Source organism: Vidua chalybeata, chromosome 2 (assembly GCF_026979565.1).
Source record: "Vidua chalybeata isolate OUT-0048 chromosome 2, bVidCha1 merged haplotype, whole genome shotgun sequence".
Lineage (NCBI taxonomy): Eukaryota > Metazoa > Chordata > Aves > Passeriformes > Viduidae > Vidua > Vidua chalybeata.
Genome location: NC_071531.1, coordinates 99,862,496 through 99,882,771, shown reverse-complemented (window position 1 = coordinate 99,882,771; position 20,276 = coordinate 99,862,496). Strand labels below are relative to the sequence as shown.

The 20,276-nt window shown below is 37.2% G+C and overlaps 1 protein-coding gene across 6 annotated transcripts in view; it reads left to right on the top strand.

Moving 5' to 3' along the window:
• The window catches only part of COG3 (component of oligomeric golgi complex 3), a 31,599-nt gene extending 11,542 nt beyond the window's left edge, over window positions 1–20,057 (top strand). For 5 of the 6 annotated variants that reach the window (XM_053935065.1, XM_053935063.1, XM_053935064.1 and 2 more), the window contains 12 exons: window positions 854–993; window positions 2,226–2,386; window positions 4,511–4,616; window positions 6,477–6,601; window positions 8,218–8,307; window positions 10,173–10,293; window positions 12,601–12,689; window positions 12,787–12,921; window positions 13,928–14,003; window positions 15,458–15,585; window positions 16,155–16,253; window positions 17,560–19,443. In XM_053935065.1, coding sequence (XP_053791040.1) covers window positions 854–993; window positions 2,226–2,386; window positions 4,511–4,616; window positions 6,477–6,601; window positions 8,218–8,307; window positions 10,173–10,293; window positions 12,601–12,689; window positions 12,787–12,921; window positions 13,928–14,003; window positions 15,458–15,585; window positions 16,155–16,253; window positions 17,560–17,589 — 1,300 coding nt within the window. In that variant the 3' untranslated portion in view covers window positions 17,590–19,443. Of the gene's footprint in view, window positions 1–853; window positions 994–2,225; window positions 2,387–4,510; window positions 4,617–6,476; window positions 6,602–8,217; window positions 8,308–10,172; window positions 10,294–12,600; window positions 12,690–12,786; window positions 12,922–13,927; window positions 14,004–15,457; window positions 15,586–16,154; window positions 16,254–17,559; window positions 19,444–19,735 lie in introns of those variants that run through there. The other variant, XR_008429271.1, reaches the window with a different exon arrangement.
• Window positions 20,058–20,276: the final 219 nt, after the last annotated feature.

Below are 20,276 nucleotides of genomic sequence, written 5' to 3'. Positions count from 1 at the left end.
GTGAATTAGAAAAAACAAATTGTGCAGTAAACTCAATATCTTTATCACACTGTGATTACTTCAGTGTTCTTGATGTTTATATTTCCAACTCAAACTGGGAAATTACTTGAATTTTCAGCTACTGGCAATAGCATTAGTGCCTAATATGTGATTAGTGAAGGGAGCATTAAGAATGGCAAAAATGTCTAGAGTGAGTGCTATTGTTGTCTTAACCAAGATGTGCATCACTTTGAACATGAAAGAAAAAAATAAATTGAAGTGGGATTTCTGGTGTGTCACTGCATTGATATTGTAACTTCAGTTAGATTGGAAAGTGTGCTCTGAGATGTTGGTAGCTATTACAGAAAACATTACCAAGCTTCTTCTCCTGCATCCCTCTTTGTGTGCTCCTGATTCTAATACAGTGTTGTGTCCTTGGAATCAAATGAGTCTTTTCTCAAGGGAAGATTGGGTTATGATTCTGAGTTCAGCAGGAGCATTTTCTTACACAGAGCCAAGTAAACCAGGTTTCAGCATCTTCCCTTTGTGACAGGTTGAGTTGTTGGTTGGTTTGTATAATTTTTTTGTTTGTTTATTTGGGTTTTTAAAATTTTATTTTAAAATTAAATAAAAACTGTAACACCATTTTTAAGCAGTTGATATGCCACATCTTTTAAAAGGAAAACTTTTCTTACTTTAGGAAATAGTGGGTTTATGTTTTAAACAGTCTTGTCTGACGTCTTCTTTGACACTTGTTTTCTCACCTTCCTTTCAAAAATCTTTGCCACAAAATAATCTATGTTTATGATAAAGTTTTCTTTTGCTTTTGGGGGATCCTGAAAGTATTTTGCTTTGTTTTATTTTTTCTTCATAGTGAACTCTTGGAGAAGTTGTGTCTTTCATTGTATGATGTCCTGAGGCCAATGATCATCCATGTTATTCATTTAGAGACACTTTCTGAGCTCTGTGGGATTCTCAAAAATGAGATGCTTGAGGATCATGTACAGAACAATGGTAACTCATAGATTGAAGATTATTGTTTTTAAGAATCTTCTTAACGAATAAAATTATTTAATTGCATAGTCAGTATTTTCAGAATCTTATTTCTTTCTAGTGGATCCTAACCTAACCTCATATTTGACATGTTTGTGTAAAATTAATTATGCTTTTTCTGTTACAGCAAAGGTCTGTATATTTGGGTCTGTGCATAGCATCATTTTAAGTAATGTACTGATGTTAGTCATGTTTCCTCTAGATAGTACAAATGCTAGCAAGCATCCACCCAGTGCATATGTGTGCACCAGGGTTGATTTAAATTAACTTTTCAAATTAACAAACTGCTTTACTTGGCCCTGCTAATGCATCATCCATGTAGAGCTTTCTGCATAATGATGATAAAGGAATGCAAACTGATTTTTTTTCAATTCTACTTAAAGTCATGTTTCCCAGATTAGAAATTGTAACTTTGGCAGAGGAGTTAAGTAGCAGTGTAGATTTTGGAGTTGTGTGAGTATGCAGAGCTCAAAGTCTCATAGAAGTGCACACACCTGGTGTCTCATTTCATAGTATGACCAGTGCATAGTGGAATCCTTTCACAGTTTTTATTGCACCCGGCAATAAACAGAAATCATCCTTGGTAGCTGGTATATTACCCAGTGTAGCTCTTTGTTGCTGAAGTTGTGCCAATAATCATGAAGAATTTTTCACTTTTGTGGAAGTATGATTGTAACACTGTTGGGAATGAGCAAAAACTTGCTGACTTAATCTTTTGGCTTATCATAAGAGTTGTCTTACTACTAATTTTGGGCTGATACAATAATTCTTAAGTTTGATGTGAGCTGCTTTGGTTCATCTGTTTTTATTAACTCCCAACAGTCACACCACAGGTACTGGCTGTGATAGAACCAAAGCCACCTTGCTTTGTTGTTCCCAACAAAATTACACTTAATTTACCCCGGTCTGAAATAATTAGAACGCTTAATCCTAACAAGGCAACTGATGTCATCAGTGTGAGGTTGCATTTTCATAGCCTAATGAAAATCTGGGGAGCCAAAGCAACTGCAGCATGGAATTCAGTAAATTCCTTGTTTGTCACAAATTTGTCTGCATGTTGCTGTTCCAAAAATAGCCTGACTCCATCTGCAGCAAGGCAGGTTTTTATGATCCTATATGTGATACTTCAAACTTGAGTTTCTATAAGCTTGTTTTGTCATTAACAAGTTTGTGCCTTTTCTTACCTTTGTCAGCCGAACAACTGGGTGCATTTGCAGCTGGTGTCAAGCAGATGTTGGAAGATGTACAAGAGCGCCTTGTCTATAGGACACACATTTACATTCAGACTGACATCACCGGCTACAAGCCCGCGCCAGGCGACCTCGCCTATCCTGACAAGCTGGAAATGATGGAGGTACAGCCTCAGCTTTTTCATTGTCCTTGGTTTTGTACATGCAACATATGCAGTTGTGCAGTATGGTGCTTTGCAGCTTGGGTTGGTTTCCTGTTCTTAAGTGTATTTAGTATTACTGGCATTTTTCAATTGACACCTGCTGATTAAATTATAACCCTAAAGTAGATGTCTACGTTTTATGTCAAACTTAGTCACAATGGCAATAGTTCTCACAGTTAACAGTTTTATCAAAACTTGAAGCTTCTGAATTTTTATTTACATTACCTATTTAAGTAATAGGTATTACCCAATGTGTTTTCTAGTTGAGCTGGAATTGAAGAGATGCTTTAGACAGTCACAGTTAGCTGCAAGTATTTTTTAAGAATTACTGGTCAACTAGCTTTTGGTAGGCATGTGTGTCCCATGTGCTCAGGCAGTATGAGAGGAGACTTGCTTTAGATAATTAAACATGTTAGCAATGGCTTCCAGAAGCCCTTTTCAAGTTCTTATCAGTATTAGCAATTTTTTTAGTTATTCCAAGCCCTTTGAGTCAATGTTCCTGTTGAAATGGATCAATCTAGTTCTACTTACTTTAAGAGGTTAATACTATATTGTTGAAAGTTTCAGAATGAAACAACTCACAGAAATAAATGAGAAACCTTTCATGAGTTTTTGACTAGGACAAGCCGTGACTGCGTGAAGACTACATGGAAGCAGTAAAGCATAGTAAAGATCCCCCTCCAAATAACTATTGCCATTCACTTTATAACGGGAGGCCCAAGCTGTCAAAGGACTGAGGTGGCTGAGAATGGCCTTTCCAGCATGGATTGGCAACATCCACATTTTATTGCTGCATCCTGCTTTCCACTTAGCTGCCAGAATAGCTGGTGTTGCTTAGAAAATTGTAGGACTTAGTTCCAGCTGACCAGTTGGTAGAGAAGCTGCTGTTTGACTTCAGAATCAGAACATTATTTATAAAAAATACAGAAGCTATCTATCTATCTGTGTGTCTGTCTTATCTCTCTCTTCTCTCTACCTACCTACCTAAAATATACGTATTTTGCTGTGGGCTGAAAGACACTAACATTGTGTGACTGTACCTTACTGGGCTCAATTCTTGCCTGCAAACAGACAAAATACTGTGAGAAAATTACCAGTAGTGAACTCGTGTTGCTGTGATATTGTCTTTATACACATGTAAAGCTTTTGTTGTGCTACAGTTTGTACTTCGGCAATTTTGTGGGATATCCACAGGATTTTAAACCCTGAAGCTACTAGTGAGTCTGTTGAGTACATGCTCTTTGTACTGAAAGTTTAAAGACTAATGAGCATCTTTAGGCAAGTGATTCTGCTCTTTGGTCTGTATGATGCCTTATTTTCAATCAAAGGTCCTATGGCCTTTCAGTTAAAGACGAGAAAGTTCATTCCAAATTGACAAATTATGCTTCTCTTCATATGTCCTCATAAGACTTCAGTTTTTGCCTGGTTTGAGATTCATTTTGCTACTTGATTGCTTTTAAACCTCAAAACCTTGCTATTTAGAGAGACCTTCTGTCTTAGTAAATGAATTATTAAAATGTTAAAAGCACAGGGCAGAAATGTTTCTTGTGCTATTCTGCTCAAATATTAATGCAGTTCTTTGCCTATTCTTTCTGCCTCTTGTTGCTTTGAAGCTGACTAAGTACTGGAAAAGGTTGAAGTGTGGAAATGTTGAGTAATGTTAGGGGAAGGCTTTTGGTTGAACTCTCACAGGGAATAAACTAGAGAGTACTTTTGGGCCATCTGCACATGTGTGGAAATAAAGCCTTCAAAAAATGATCTGTTTAAAATCCAAGTGTTGAACTGGGTTACCCTATTTTGAACTTTTCTTTTTAGATGGCTTTATAGGTCTTTATTGAGACATCAGTAAAACAGGCAAAATGGAAAGAACAGTGCTTTACACAGATATGTATTTGTGAATCTTTATCATATTGCAGTATTTCTGCCACTGTTTTGGAAACATCTGCCTATTTCTTCTAAATGTCTTTGAAACACTGGAAGCTGAGTGTAGCTGATTTCTTTTGCAATTCAGCATGCACTTTTATCTGTTGTAACCAAAGCAGTGTTATGTGATATTAAAATATTTTTGTGTATCTTTCTTTGCAGCAAATTGCACAGAGTTTGAAAGAGGAACAGAAGAAGCTGCCATCTGAAGCTTCATTTTCAGATGTCCGGCTAGAAGATCCTGAGTCCTGCAGCTTAGTTAAATCTGGTATGAAATACATCTCATGTTGTCAAATTAATGCATAAAGCTCATGGAATGTGAGCATTTACTTGAACCATCTGTGAGAAACTTGCATGTATCTTAAAGGGTTATTTTCCTGACAAATTCATAAACAATTTTTAGAGGTGAACTTTGTCTCGAAGTTTTATTTTGTATTTTGTATGAGAAACAGCCTAATCTTGTTATTTTCTTTGTGCTTCGAGTGCAGTCCATTATATGAAGCAACTACTTTTGCAACCAACAGCATCTATTGTACTTTGTATAAACCTGAGCTTTTGTAATCTCCACTGAAAAGCATCCCTGCCATCAAGATGTGTACTTGAGGATGCTTTTGTTTGTTAGCTGTGCTAAGATGGGAAAGGTGTGTCAGGCATGTCTCTTAAATTACAGGTATTTAAAATAATTCAGAATTTACTTCTTGACATTTTAAACATGTGACCTATGTGTCTGTAAATTACAGAAAACTGGAATAAAATTTCATAAAATGTGGCTGTTCTGATGCCAGTCATTTGAATGTTAGAAATTTTTTAATTACTATCGAAGATCCATGAAGAATTTATCTTTTTATTTTATCATTGTTCAGAATGGTAAAGTGTTATTATTTTCCCAGCAGCATCTTTCTCAGCTCTTTATCACTTCTTTCTTGTATTCCTTTTGATTACATGGTAGTTTCTTGCTTTTGGCTTGGAAAGTCTGTAGAGGTGTTTCTAGCTGGACTTCACAAATCCCATTGAGAATGGAGTTCATTGTACTTCACCCCTGGTGTATGGAATTTGCAAGTCCTGTAAATCTCACCTGCACTCAGGAGATGGAAGGAACCTATATGGTATAATTTGAAGATATGTGTTTGAGATAATTTGGATTATTTGTCCTTCAGAGGTGCCTCTCTCCCATTTCAGGACCTGCAGGAGTAGCTGAAGTGACTAATAAATGGCCTAGGAACCTCCAACTGATATAAGATTTTACAGACTTTCTAATTACTGTGACAATAAATTTATAGTTGCAAAAGGTAGAAAGATATTACTGGATTATTTCAGGTGATTTCTTCACTGATCACATAAACACAAGTGCATTTTCCACCAGCAGGTGAAACTACAAAAATTTTACTTTTTTGAAATGGTTGGTATTTGAAATCAGAGTTCTGATGCTATTGACTCAGCTGTTTTGCAGCTTGGTTTAAGGACAAAATTAAAACAGACTTCTGTCTGTCAGGTGTTGAGAAAATCCATTTTGAGCATACTGTGTTATTGTGAAGGTTACCCAGGAGGAGCACTTTTTTATGTTTACAATAACCTCATGACAAAATTGGTTTTGCTGTTATTTTTACAGTTCATAAATTATGTTTAAACCTATATTTTTTGCAGCTGTTAAATCCATGTAGGATTATCCCCAGCAGAAAGGAAAGAGTGAAGAAATAGAATGTTTTTTTCTTTTTTTTTTCCCTAAGCATTTCCTGTAAGTCCATGATCTCTAACTATTTCTTTTTCCTCTTTTCTCCTGTGCGATTTGTTTTTCAGTAACTGATGACTTCAGCTGTTCAGCTGAGTGGGGGGTGTGTTTCATAGGAAACATGCCTGTAACACTAACTTATTCAAAAAGGTTGAGCTGGGTTACCCCTGAAAGCAAATTCATGTCTTTCACAGGCTTGTGCTCCATTCCTATCAGAAATCTAGTACTGACCTGTTCAGAAGGGAAAGAAAAAATTAACCTGCTTGGGTAAAAGGAAATGTCATATATCTGTGTAGAGAGTATAAAATGGAATTTTATATTACAATCGATATTACAGTGTCCTTTGTTTGGAAGGACAGACGGGCAAGCTTTTCATGTGTGTATTTTGCTTTTAAACAGGTTCAGCTGAATCCCTTAATCCCAGGCATCAGAGCACGATTTCACCTGCAGATCTGCATGGAATGTGGTATCCTACTGTCAGAAGGACTCTAGTGTGTCTCTCCAAACTGTACAGATGTATAGATGTATGCAAAAATTTCTTTATCTATTTTTTAAGTTGAAGTTATAAAGTGTGTAGAGCACCATGCCTAATATTTTAATACAAACTAGGAATGGACAATTACTGGCCTCTAACCTCTTGATCTTTCTGCTGCTATCTTTATGTAAAACAAGTGAACTGACAAATTTAGGTCATCATTTCCAAGACAGTTTTATATTTGTAGAATTAGAAAAATAGCACTGGTTTGTACATCTATTGCTTTTGCTGTTACAGAAATAATTTAGTGTCTGATGTTCAAGATACTGCTCTCACCAAAGCTGAGGAGTGAATAGCACAAGAAAAAATAGAAAGTTCTGGTTCAATTACCAGGAATGATTCTATTGCTGAAATTACTGGATGAATGTGTTTGTGTAATGTCTCTGGTCTGAAAAATGGTGACTGTACTGCTTCTACATTTTGAAAATGTTTTGAATTTTTTTTTTGGTGGCACATCTCTTTATGTTCCAAAATATAGGAACACATTTCCAAAGTTTAAGACAGCAGAAAGCTTCATGTCTAGCAGAAACAAAAGCAATGTTTACTTAACACATATTGTAAGACTTTCCCATTAGAATCTGTTTTGTGTTGCTCATTAACAGCATACAAGGCTGAAAAGTCTCTGAGGAAACTAATGCAAGCATTTTTGCTTTTCTGCATGTGTTGTATCTTTATTAGACACATGTAATGGATTTCAAAATATCTTTGATGGGTGTTACATGAAACTCCTGCCAAGATGCTAGTGCTAAAAAAGAAGCCAGAAAATACTAATGCTTTATTGCTTAAAATATCAATCCCACTAAAATAGATGACTATTTGCCCTTGTTTTCAGCTAGACCTTTGTAAATGAGGTGATTTCTGCATTGTTTACAGTGTGTCTGCACAGAGGTTAATTTAGCTTTCCCCTGAGACACTGTAGTAGAACCCCTTGCCTGTACCCTGTAGATAGGGAATACATGCGTGAAGTGGTGCTGGCAAGTCTGGGGCAGTCAGGGCTCTGTTGCAGTGCTGGTGGGAGCAGCCTGTGTTCCTGTGGCTGGCTCAGCCGTAGGATCATATTGCTGCCACTTAAGCACTTGCACCGTGTCCCCTGGGCCATGGCAGCTGTCATGTTTGTTTACTAAGCTGTCACAAATGTGAGGTAATTTGAGTCTGCCTGAGGTTAGCTCACTTGAATGATCCCATGTCTGCTGCAGATGTAGCACAGGTAGTTGCCCTGACACAGGAAGAAGTGTCTGGTCAGGTTACCCAGTACACACCATTCATGCTGTTGGCTCTGAATGTGTGAGGTGTCACTGACCATGTCGCTACCCAGGTGCCAGTTCAGAGCTGCAGGGTGAGCTGGGGAGGCTCGTGTGGGTACCTGCATCCAGCCTCAGTGGTTGTAGCAAGCTTTTGTATGTGAATGCTCCATCCTCTGTCACTGCACTTAGCCAACGTGCTTGTAGCTAGTTAATCTGCAGTTTTATAAGCTGGTAAACACATCGTTTATAAGCTGGTAAACACATAAGATGGTAAGCACATTGTGCAACTCTTAAAATTCTGACTAAGCTTTGCTAACACTTCTTTTGTTGGTGTTTTTTTTCCTTTTCCTCTTCCCTGCAGAGGGCAGTGTTTCAGGGATTATCACAAGAGGCCTTATCTGCCTGCATCCAGTCGCTGCTGGGAGCTGCTGATTCCATAAGCAAAAACAAGGTCAGAATCTGTGCTTTGGGTATGTTTTTCACAGCCCCCAGCCCCTTGTATATCTAAAGTCATGAAGCAGTGGTTCAGAATTCTGTTAAAATCTTAGTCAAAGCATGTTCCTCTGCCCCCAGAGACTGGATGGATTTGCCAGTTCTTAGTTATGGTTAATGTATTGCAGGGCAAAAATAATGATTCACATGGTATTCTGTCTGAAAAGGTGGAATACAGATTGCAGCAGTCGTGTTTACAGGCTGCTCTAACTCATGGGAATTCAGTGAAGTGATGCCTAAAGGGAAATTTCAGCTAGAGGACTTTGTATTTATTTTTACTGCCTGTTACTCTTTTTTTCTCTGCCTCCATTGTTTGAATTTTTAAAAATCTTTCTAATTTATGTTCACTGGGAAGAAGTTTTAAGTATTCTCTGCTCAGAACTGTATGATGTCAAAAGGTTTGATCTGATGTATTGCTCAGAATTCAACACAGATTCATCAAGTAATTTAAACTTTAACTGTGTTTAAGTAGTTGGAGTAAACTTTCTTTTTCCTGTCACAGTTCCTTTAAATCCTGTAGTAATTTGCTAATTCCTAACAACCAGGTAGTGAATTAAAAAAGAAAAGTCTTAGTAGGCTAAAATTGTTGGATTTTTATAAGCAGTAAATATTTAGTAATGAAAAGGGTTTTAGTTCTGATTGGAAATTATGTGTTTTAAAGTGTCTCTTTTGAGCATCCTTTGAAAAAATCTGTTAAACATAGCATCTTTAAAAAGAAATGCAAGCTACACTTCCCTTTAGCTTGAGCAGATAACGATTTCAGTGTAACTGATTTCAGAATTCTGCAGTTAAATATTAATTCCAGCACTGTGTACCTGGTTAGCATTGACTTAAAAGTATTGCAGAGAATGAAACTCATCCTGCAATGAACCCTAAATAGGCTGGCCCAGAACTAGGATCTCTACCACTTTGTTCTTGATGCATGTTAATTTAATGTTATCTAGTGAAATGATGCATATGAGAATTAAAAAAAAAAAACAAAAAGCCAAACCCAAACAACTCAAGAAGCCCTTTCCACTACTCATTTTTAGTGAAATTTCTATTTGTTGAAACTGCAGATTTAAATCTGATTTCTTCTTTTCTGTTTTATTTAACATTATATCAAGGAAAGTCCTCCTCCAGCTTGCAAAAGCAAATTTGAATTCTAGAGTCCTCCTCCTTTTACCTCAATGAACCATGAACTTTAAAGATTAAAACCAGCACACAGTATAAAGCATGTAGTTAAAATAACAAGCAGTGCAAAACAGATCGTTTAGATGGAGTGAACTTGGCCTTCTTTTACTCTTTGTGTCTTTGCTGTACTGTTTAGAAATTAACTAAGCTTTGTGTTTAATGACATGAGAAAAATGTGTTGTAAGACCTCTGCAGAACAGCCGAGTTAATTAAAATTATTTACAGGAACACTGACTTTTTTTAGTCATTGTAATGATGAAAGCAAATTCAGAACCTCATGTTTTTCAACTATAAATTATATGAATTACATGAAATAATTCCTCTCTCAGAAGAAGAATAAATTTGTATCTTTCAAATAGTGGATACCTTTACTTAATGAGGACATTTAGTAATATGGCTGTGTAATCTAATTCTTCTAAGAAATGGGAATAAAATATCCCATTAAAGTGCAAGTAATGCTTCTGTAGTGCAGTGTATTAGGAATAGTACAGAAGTGGGATTTGTTGATCCCAGAGTGTAGTTAATCACACTACAGACTTATGGAAAAAGCTTGTTAACTAATAAAAGTGGAAATGTTGAAACTTTGCTCCTCATTTAATTGTTTGGGTATTTTTTTTACATGTAATGCATGTTCTTTCTCTTGTGCTATAGACCCAGGTCGATGGACAGCTTTTCTTAATAAAACACCTTCTGATTCTTCGTGAACAAATTGCTCCTTTCCACACTGATTTCACCATTAAGGAAATTTCCCTGGACCTTAAGAAAACTAGAGGTACTAAACAGCTGCTGGCTACAGAATGGGATGGGATTGTCCTCCCTTTGTGCCAGCAAAAGTTTTGGGTTTATTTTATGTTCACTTGCAATGACCTGTATGCTTTTTCTAATCTCTTGCTTTGTTCCTAGCTTTTCTGGAAAAAAACAAAACCATTCTCCTACTGTGGGCAATTCAAAATGCATCTAATAAATTCTTTATTTTTGTATGAAATGCGTTTGCCTGCTTTCACTGCTGACCTAACTCATTTATCCAGTCTTTTTTTAAGAACAGCTAAATAATCTGCATTTCTATTGCACAGAATTGTCTTTCTTCTTTTCTGGCCCGTTAAAGGAATATCTTCCTTTACTGCTGCTTAGCAGGTGAATTTAACAATACCTAGTCAGCTTAGCTAGAGCAAATTAAGATTTCCTGGACCTTTCTGTGAGGTTTTTGTTTTGAGAAGGATTTCTTATTTTGCAAGTTCAATAAACAGTATTGGTATTATGGTATTATGTAGCAAGCACGTCTCTTGTAGGAAAATAGAAGTAGTGGCCATGGTGATGGTTTTTGAAATTGTACTATTGTTCCCTTATAACATTCAGGAAAAAAGCTCTCAATACAAAATTGAACTGTCATGCACTTTCCAAGTTGTAAGGATAATGGGAAGAATTATTGGAAGCATGTCAAATTTCCCTCCTTCCATTCCAGAAGAGAAAGCTGAAGAAGTAACTTCTCTTTCCTGCTAATATGCTGCAGTCTTAACTCTGAAGCAAGCATTTCTTACACTAACCATTTCACTTGTTGCATTTGAACATCAATGAAACCATCCTACCTGTTGAGTGGCTTCTAGTTGACTGGAGGTTAAAGGGCAAATACATCCTTTTGGTGTCTTGTCCTGGCTGACACACAAGTTTGTTCTCAATATTCATTTAATGGAATAAATTTTTGTGCCAGCCAGTGCTTTGCAGGTAGTAGTGGTAAGTAATGGAGAACACTTCCTTTGCATTGGGTGGTGGTGGTAGTGGTGATGAAAAAATGTACGTTGTGCTTAATTCTTACTGTGGTGTAGCATAGGCCAGTAGGGCTCTTATATTTGGGATGAGTTGTAGAAGAAAAATAATATGGCTAATAGTTTTACTGTCAAACTTTTGTGTAGCCAAATTTCCTGCACACAGGTTTAAGATTTAATTTGGTGTTTACAGATGAAGTGGTACTGCTTACTGTAAAAGTCATGCTTTTGCCCAATTTCTTTAAAGCAGTATAATGTTAAGGTTCATGTAACTGAAATATTTGGTAGGAAAAATGACTAGCTCATAGTCTTCTAATCAAGAATTTGGGAAATCTTTGGAATTTCTCAAATTCTTGGGAAAAAATTTCAGAGAACAAAAAATAATCTTGCTCTATGTTCACCTTTCACTGCATAGGAGTGCAGATTCTTAGTTCAGTGCAAAATCTACAAACCTATAGATTTGGTATTCTCTCTTTATTTAATGCCTCAGAAAACACTTCTTTTCCTCTTACGTCTTTATTCCCTCCCCTTGTTTCATACAGAGTGCAGAATTCCATTTGAAATGAAAAAAAAAAAAAAGCAGATCGATGTGTAGGATTATAAATGGCTGACAGTAGGGTAAAAAGCTATACTGCAACTAATAATTTTCTTTTTCCCAATTTGACTAGATTTCAGCAGGACAGTATCCTGTTGAGACTAGAGGCGTAATTTCAGTATCTTGTGTTAATTACAGACATTGTTGCTTTTCCTTCTTGAGACTTATGTGTAGAGAACATAAACATGAAAGTTTATCAACCTTGATGCTTTGTTATTTAGTCCTAACTAAAACAGCTAAGCACAGAAGAAAAAAGTGCCAATTAAAAGTTATTTCATGCAACTGTAGATGGTTTTCCCAGGCAATGTGTGCAAAATTTTGCATATTGTTTATAAATGCCTAAATAGTTTACGTAAGTCTTCCTTCCACTTGTAGATGACAGTAACAAGAAGAGGAGAGCTCACATAATTTTCATGCTTATAGCACTGCAGTTGATATCAGCATCTTGTTAGTTTCTTGTAATGTATTTTATCTGTTTAGACTGTGTGACTGTTAGGTACAGGTGTACCATAGATGCCATTGAAAAGTAATGAATTAAACTTGGTGTGCTTCTGTGCATGTGCATTTGTGCATCCAGTCTGAGCAGTGCTAGAGTCATTAATGTTGTAGTCATAATCATTCATGCTGGGCTATTTTTTATGCATAAATGAGTGATTAGAGTTTGTAGTTCCTGGAGCTGAGTGGCATTGACTTACAGTGTGAGTGACTTTCTGATTCACAGATGCAGCATTTAAAATCCTGAATCCTAAGGCAGTTTCAAGATTTTTTAGACTGAACAGCAACAATGCCTTGATACAGTTCTTACTGGAGGTAATGCAGAGTCTTATTGCATTAAGAAATATTGGGTCATTTAAGTGCATGGTGATCTCTGGCAAGTAAAAAGAGAATTGTTGTTCTCTTGTTCAAGGGTACTCCAGAAATCAGAGAACATTATATTGACTCCAAGAAAGACGTAGATCGTCATCTGAAATCAGCTTGTGAGCAGTTTATTCAGCAGCAAACCAAACAGTTTATAGACCAGCTGGAGGAGTTCATGACAAAGGTACAAATGTGTTGTATGTTTGTTATAACCTAGCTGAAGTACTGGTAGGATAAGGGAATTGGTATTTAAATTGAGTATATGACAATCTGCTAGTGCTGTGTGATTAGCTGAAGATAATGTGCTTTCCTTTAAGTTACAACAGCCATTTTCCAAGCATTTTTGAGATTAATGGGTTAAAGGAACATGTCATAGTTCGTTTTTACAAGCAACCCTTGTGTTCTTTGATCAAGAAGCTTTAATTTTTCCTTGAATTGTAACAGGTGTGTGAAGGTTGGCAGGAGCTTTTCTTTTTGCAGGAACTACTTTGATTGCATTTGTAAGCCTTCAAAAACAGTCTTGGGTCATGTGTGTTCTTGAGAGAGGTCTTAGAGTATTAGCTGTCTTGTCACAATACATTTCTTTCTAGACCTGCTCTAGAGGTCAGGATTTCTAGTGAGAAAACCTCTCAACAGGATCTATTCTGAACCTTAGATCCTGAGAATAAGTGACATGACCTCTCAGAAACTGGGGCTACAGCATTGCATGGACTGCAGATATTCCAGCTGCTGATTTTTTGAGAATTTAGAAGATTACAGTATTAAATTTACTCATGCCTGTCATGCTGGGGTAGGGGTCAGTGGCATGCCTAAAATACAGATGGGTAACTGGTGAGATTGGCTGATTGTCTGAGTGATCTCAGTGATTCTTTGGGAATCTGGGGAGTTTGACTAAGCTGCTTAAGGATAAGTCTCTTTTGAGGTTTTGTATCCTTAGGTGCCTAAGCATCTTTGTAAATTTAATCCCATTTTGAATTTTACTTTCAAGAATTGATCACGGTTGTAATTTTGAATTGCATTTCTGTCAAGCTGCTTCCCCTGTGTGTTGTTAAGTCAGGTCATGGAAGAGACAGAGCAGTGGAGATTCTGTACACTGTGGTGTCTTAAGAGAGTTGTGCAATTTTTGCTTGGTCATTTTATTGTGAACTCAACTGAAAGAAACATCATTTTGTTGATTTTACTTGTTTTAGGTAGCTGCTTTAAAAACAATGGCCACTCAAGGAGGTCCCAATTACAGCCTTTCACAGCAACCTTGGGCACAACCAGGTATTTACTTTGGTTTTATATTCATGTAATACTAGGAATCTGAAGAGGTGGTCAGAATAACTTGGATTGAAAGACTGTGATTGATTTTGAAAAATTCTACATAAAAGAACTGTCTACTTTTTTCTTGCAAATCCTGGCTTACATTTGAGCCTGTGTGCTATTTGAAATGTCTTAAGCCAGCTCTAAAAACCTGACAAACTTCAGAATATGTGTTTAATTGGTGCAGTAGGTGAATGCCTTGAGGATTTCTCAAGCCGTGATTGTTCTTGCATGTAAACAGCATTTCTGCAACTGCATACAGAATGTGCTTAAGGAATTAATTAATTACATAGTGATAAAGCTTTTACTTTTGTAGGAAAGAATGAATCCTCATTGAAGCCCTTCTTGTCTGTACATTTGGTATTTACTTTGTTTTCAGTTTTACTGTCCCCATGCAAAAATGGAATCTGGGTTTGTTTCCCTCTTTTTTAAAAAATCAATTGTGAACACTTCATAGGAACATTTGGAGCAGTTTTAGATGCTCCTTGGTTATTTTGCTCTTCACTTCACAGAGTTGTGCTTCTGGATTAAAAAATCTGATTATTCCAAATCATACACTGGAACCTTCTGTTGCATCATATTCTTAAGATGCAAAGCCAGCCATGGTCATACATAATTCAGTGCTGCTCCATGGGTCATACACTCTCAAGGGCTAACTCGAGGTTCTACTTAATATCTCTCACTTCTTCAGGAGTATTTTTAATGTTTGTTTGGAGATAATTATGTGTGTAGAAGCAAATCGAATCAGAGCTTCTGCTGTTTCCTGGAGTCATTTGTCTGGGAAGTGGGACTAGGCAGAAAATTCAGATGTGGCAGAAGTTGAGGGGGTTAAAAACCCACATAGGATTTTAATTACAGTACTTTAAAACTGTAAAATGTATTTTCCCCCTGGCCTTTAGGCAGTGATCTTGTAAAATCATTAAAATTCCTATCAATAAAGAAAGAAGGTCTTGTCTGACAGAGGATTCCTGTCTGGTTAATTCAAAATTCAGATTTCTGTGCAGCCTTTCCTCTCACAGACATGGCCTATAACCAGTAAGGAGGATTTGTAATATTCTGTTCTCTTTGCTAGCACTGTTTAGCAGCAGTTGCTTTTCCAGGTAAGTTTTCTGGGAGGTAGCCTATGTAGAACTTAGTTTCTATTGGAGGGCTGTGATTTCAGAAACCTCAGGAGGATGTGGTGGCTTTCAGAAATGGGATGGGTGCATTTTCTGCAGGGAAAGGAAGCAGTGTCTGGCAGGCTGTGATCCTGTGATGGGTTTGACACTGCACAGCCCAGCGCCCCCTCTCTCCCTTCCACTCAAACCTCTGGTAGTGATCTGCCCCAGGAGAGTGGAGGTGATTTTCTGGAGTATAGGTTTCAGCCAAGCAGAACTTCATTTTAGCCTATTACACATATTTTCTTTTACTTTCAGCAAAGATCAACGATCTGGTCTCTTCCACTTACAAGACAATAAAAACAAAGTTGCCATCAACTTTACGAAGCATGTCCTTATACTTGTCCAATAAAGATACAGAATTAATTCTGTTTAAGCCAGTCAGGGTGAGTATTGCTGCCATGTTTTCCTGTAGATGTTTCATGGTGATATCTTTAGCTTAAAAAAGCCAAATCCAAACAGCTGTACTGTTCTCGCTTGTACTATGCAACACACAGATATTACAGGGAAGTAACTGCTGCTCTTTATTGTGTACATCTTCCACCTGGCACCAAATGAGCTGCCATAAGGAAAATTAACTCTGTCCCACACCAACCAGTTGATTTTGGTCAGTTATGCATGGATAAGAGCACCAGAGGCAGAGAGGGTGATACAGATTCAGTGGAAAACCTGCTGTAAACCACCAGGAGAGCCAAGCTTGAGTTTTAAGTTTCCAGGTGAAGTCTTTAGGACTCGGTGTTTCACTTTAGCACATCTAAGCTGAAGTTTTTATCTCATGACTAGTGTGGATTCCTGTAGCTGTTTTGGGGCTTGTTTTAGAAAAAAGTTCTTGAAGCTTGACTGCTTCTCCCTACCTGGTCACTTCAGTAGCTATTCCATGTACATTGTGTTTGTTCTGGTTTAAAATGGGTGTTGTGTTTTTTAATATTGATTTTTTTCTTCTTTCCTTTAAAAGAATAACATTCAGCAAATGTTCCAGAAACTCCATGCTCTGTTAAAGGAAGAATTTAGTAATGAAGACCTCCAGATCATAGCTTGTCCTTCAATGGAACAGGTATATATTGAAGCTCCCTGTTTTATCAGTTGCTCTTTCATGTGACTGGCTTTTATAAACATAGATTTGTTTGTTTGTTTGTTTGTTTGTTGGGGTTTTTTTTGGTTTTTTTTTTGGGTTTTTTTGTTGTTTTTTTTTTTTTTTTGTTGGTTTTTTTTTTGTTTTTTTTTTTTTTTTTTTTTGTTTTTCCAATGTTCAGAATCATTATTTATTTCTTATCCCCCTTAATCCTGGATAATTAAATTTTGGGTTTGATCTGATCTTAAGACTCTCAGCTAGGAGGGGACTTTGTTTGGTAGGTTTTTTAATTAATGTCTAATAGATTTTCTTAAACCAAGGTGCTGATTGATGTTGCTGGGGATTGAGTTGTACAGGATTGAGTTGTAGAAGAGTCTTGCCATTTCCTGGCATTGGCTTCTTGGAAAGGTATCAAAGCCAGTGCATATACCTTAAAAAAACCTGTGCATTTGAAGGCATTATTTCTTTTGACAAATACAAAAAGCAGCAGCTTTTACATTTAGGAAACATGAGAATGAACTACTCGAGTGCATTTAAAGTGGATTGTAGTGAGAAAATGTGCAGATGTTTATGGAAGTGTAACCCTACATCGTCTGTAATAATTTGGGTTAAGAATTACCTCTATTAGGATTCTCTGTCAGAAACCAAGTAGGCTTTTAAAAATGTCACTTCGACCTTAGTAGTCTAGGGAGTGTAGGTAGCATCTTGATTATCACAGGATGGTTTAAACAGGTAATCTAGTTTATGGATTAGAGGATGTTGCCTGCAGTATGTGTGGCCACAGGAATGTGTGATAACTGTCCTGGAGCACTGTCCTGGAGTGGGAGTGATGCATCATAAGGAGGTGAGGTTATCCAGATGGCTTCCTCTCATTATTTATCTGATGAACCTTAGGATCACTTATCCTACAAACTGAAGTGTGTGGGAAACCGTATTGTAATCTATGGGAAACAAGTACTGTGAAGGATCCCAAGCGTGTTTCAGATATTTGAGATGAATGGTAACATTTTTTGTCAGTGTTTTTTGGAGTTTCTTGACAACACATGAAGTTATCTTAGGAAGTTTATCACAGTAGTTTGTGACTGCTGAAATGAGTGGTCAGCATGGTCATCAGTTGCATGTTAAAAAGCCTGTGAGTAGGCATTTCACTGGAAATTTTGGCTGTTGTTTTGTAATTGTCTTCTGATTAATGTGCTTCCTAGGAATCCTGTTTAAAGGTTAAAATATGACATATCAGATCTAAAACTTGGCTACTCTGTCTAATGTAGGCTTTCATTTTGTCTTTCAGGTGAACTTACTGTTGTCGATGTCCAAGTAGCCCAACAGTGAGGCTGCTTAGAATAAGCTTCAGCCAAATACCAGGCAGTGAAGGGACTGCAGAGACATTTGCTTGAAGTAAACGGAGGATCCCACTGTGTAGTCCAGTCTGCATCAAAACTATCTGTCTGCTTAACCCTGTTTTAGGGAAAACACCCAAAATGAACAGGTTTGTTGATTTGGTAAAGGTCTTCCTGTTCACTGGCTTGAGCAGTGGGCAGAAGAAAATGAAACAAAAACCCCTTTACTAATCACTCTTTTGGAAGCTCAATTACTGCCTTTTCCAGATATTTTCAAAATTGAAAGCCTTTTTTGTTTATTTTTTTAGCGTAAAAACCATTCTTGCTTTCTCTTAATGAGTTGATATATGCAATGGAAAGTCACACTTTCAAGTAGATGCTGGAAATATAGTGCAGGGAATCAAATGAATGCAGCAACAGATATTTGTGAGACTTGGGAGATGACCATATTGGTATGACAGTTTTACTTAAGCAGGCATGCTCTGAGTTTTTCTCTAACTTTTCCGAAAATCCTGGTAATCCACCACATGCTTGAAAGTAATTCAGAGGTTCTTGTTTGGGAAACCTTAATTTCCTACATGTGAAGTGTTTCTTGAAACAGTGGATGGGCAGTCTGTGAGGTCTGACCTGAAGTGTCATACTCTAGCCTTTCTCCATGTGAAGCATCTCAGATCCTTGGGATTTGCAATGGAAAGCTGTGCAACTCAATCTCTGTTGTTTCTGAGTGAACTGCATGATTTCAGATGCTTTTTACAGCAGTGCTTAGCGTTGAGGTTTTCAGCAATCTAATTTTAGGTCAGAGTTGGTTTTTTTGCCTTTCTCAAGATCAGATGGTGGTGTCACATTGTTTAAAGTGGGAACGGGGTCTGGAACTTGCACAGCCTTTGTGCGTGGAGAAAGTGCTAATCAGGGGTATGGGGATGCCTGAAACTGATGTGCAAGGCTGTCAAATCTGCATTGTAAAGAGAGGATAAGTACTTGGTAACTGGTAAACAGTGCACGCTGTTGAGTGAGCATTAATTGGACATTAGTGTGGAAAGCTGGATACTAAATGCCTGGCCCTTAATGGAATGAACACTTCAGGGTCTCTCAGTGTGTAAATCTTCATTGTGCAGCACTGCAAAATGAAAATGTATTGGGTGATGTGACAGATTTTTAACTTATTTATAAAGCCTGTTCTGTACATTTGAATATGAAGAAATTTCCTTGCACATTAGTGATATTTTGATTTAATAATTTTCCTGATACAAATAACAAGGCTGGAGTATAAGAAGGTAGGACTGAAAGCTACCACAAGAGGTGTTACAGCAGTGGTGCTGAAATACACAAATGGTACTCATAGGACCTTACATGACTCCTTAAAAATTAAGTAAAGGAACTAAAAAGGAGAAAAACTTACCCTCTCCCTTTACTTATGTAGAAACACAGGCTGTAAAATAATGTCCAGTGCATTGTAATATATGTATATTTGTTTTTTTATATGGTTTTTCAGAAGGACTGCATGGTCACTGTACAGAGTTATGACTAACTTAATACAGACATTGTACAGAAAAGTTGTGAAGGGTAAACCATGACAGTAGTTGCTCTTGTGCTTGGGATCTTTTTCTCTCTTAGAGTACCCAGACAGCTCTAGGACAGCTGGTGGAAGGATTAGAAGAGCAATCAGTTTATACAGCCTGTTTGCTAAATGAACATTTGTTTAAACATGTACAGTTTCAGATATTTACGTTTACAAATAGTGTAAATAGTTTCAAAAGATTAATTTAAGATGCTTTATATTATCTGACTAGAAACTTGCTGTTTTTAATTTTTTTAAATAAAAATGTTGCCTCCTATTTTGGTCCAAGAGTAAAGCTTTATTCTGTATCCTGAGACTTGTCTGTCAAGATAACTGCAATACAAAGACAATAAACATCCTAATAAGCACAGGTTGTGCATTGCTGAGAAGTGTTCTTTTTTTAGCAGTAAGAAAATTGAATTTATTTGGGACAGATATACCTGAGTGCTGAATGTACAGCTAATTGTGAAATTAATGCCTCTTTATGGTTATAATAAAAGTAAATTTGTATTTTCTTTACTGATAAGCAGTCTTGTGTGACTAAATGGTCTCTTTCCTCCTTTTGTTAGGAGGAAGAAACCACAACTGTGAACCACAACTGTAATACAAGAACATATTTTAGCTAAGTTGGCTTTTACTAAGAGAGCTTGGCAGCTGGTGGCAGAAAACACAAGTGTTACTGTTTTTGATGACTGTTCTTGCCAGGTTACTCACAGACTCACCTACCCAGCGTTTCTCATTACCCTGTATTGCTCTTATGGCCCTTGGTGGTGTAAAACACATCATACAGAAGTTTGTGGTTTGTCCCCTGTAATGTCAGCATGAAGTTCCCCTTCACCCCTGGCTTTCACAATGTCATTTGAATGGAACTATCAAAGTAAAAGCTCTCCTTCCCTCTGGAATTTGGCTTGTATCTGAGAGGTTTGGGGCAGTGATGTGTGACTAGAGCTTCCTGGTCACTTGGAGGCTTCTCTAGGGGTCTGGCCCTTTCAATTGCATCCAGATGAGATGAATGCCTGGCCAGCTTTTGGACAACAGTGAATCCTGCAGCAAAATCTTATGCTGTGCCATGTGTTTTCCAAGCAGAACCTAATAGTTCTTTTCTGAAAC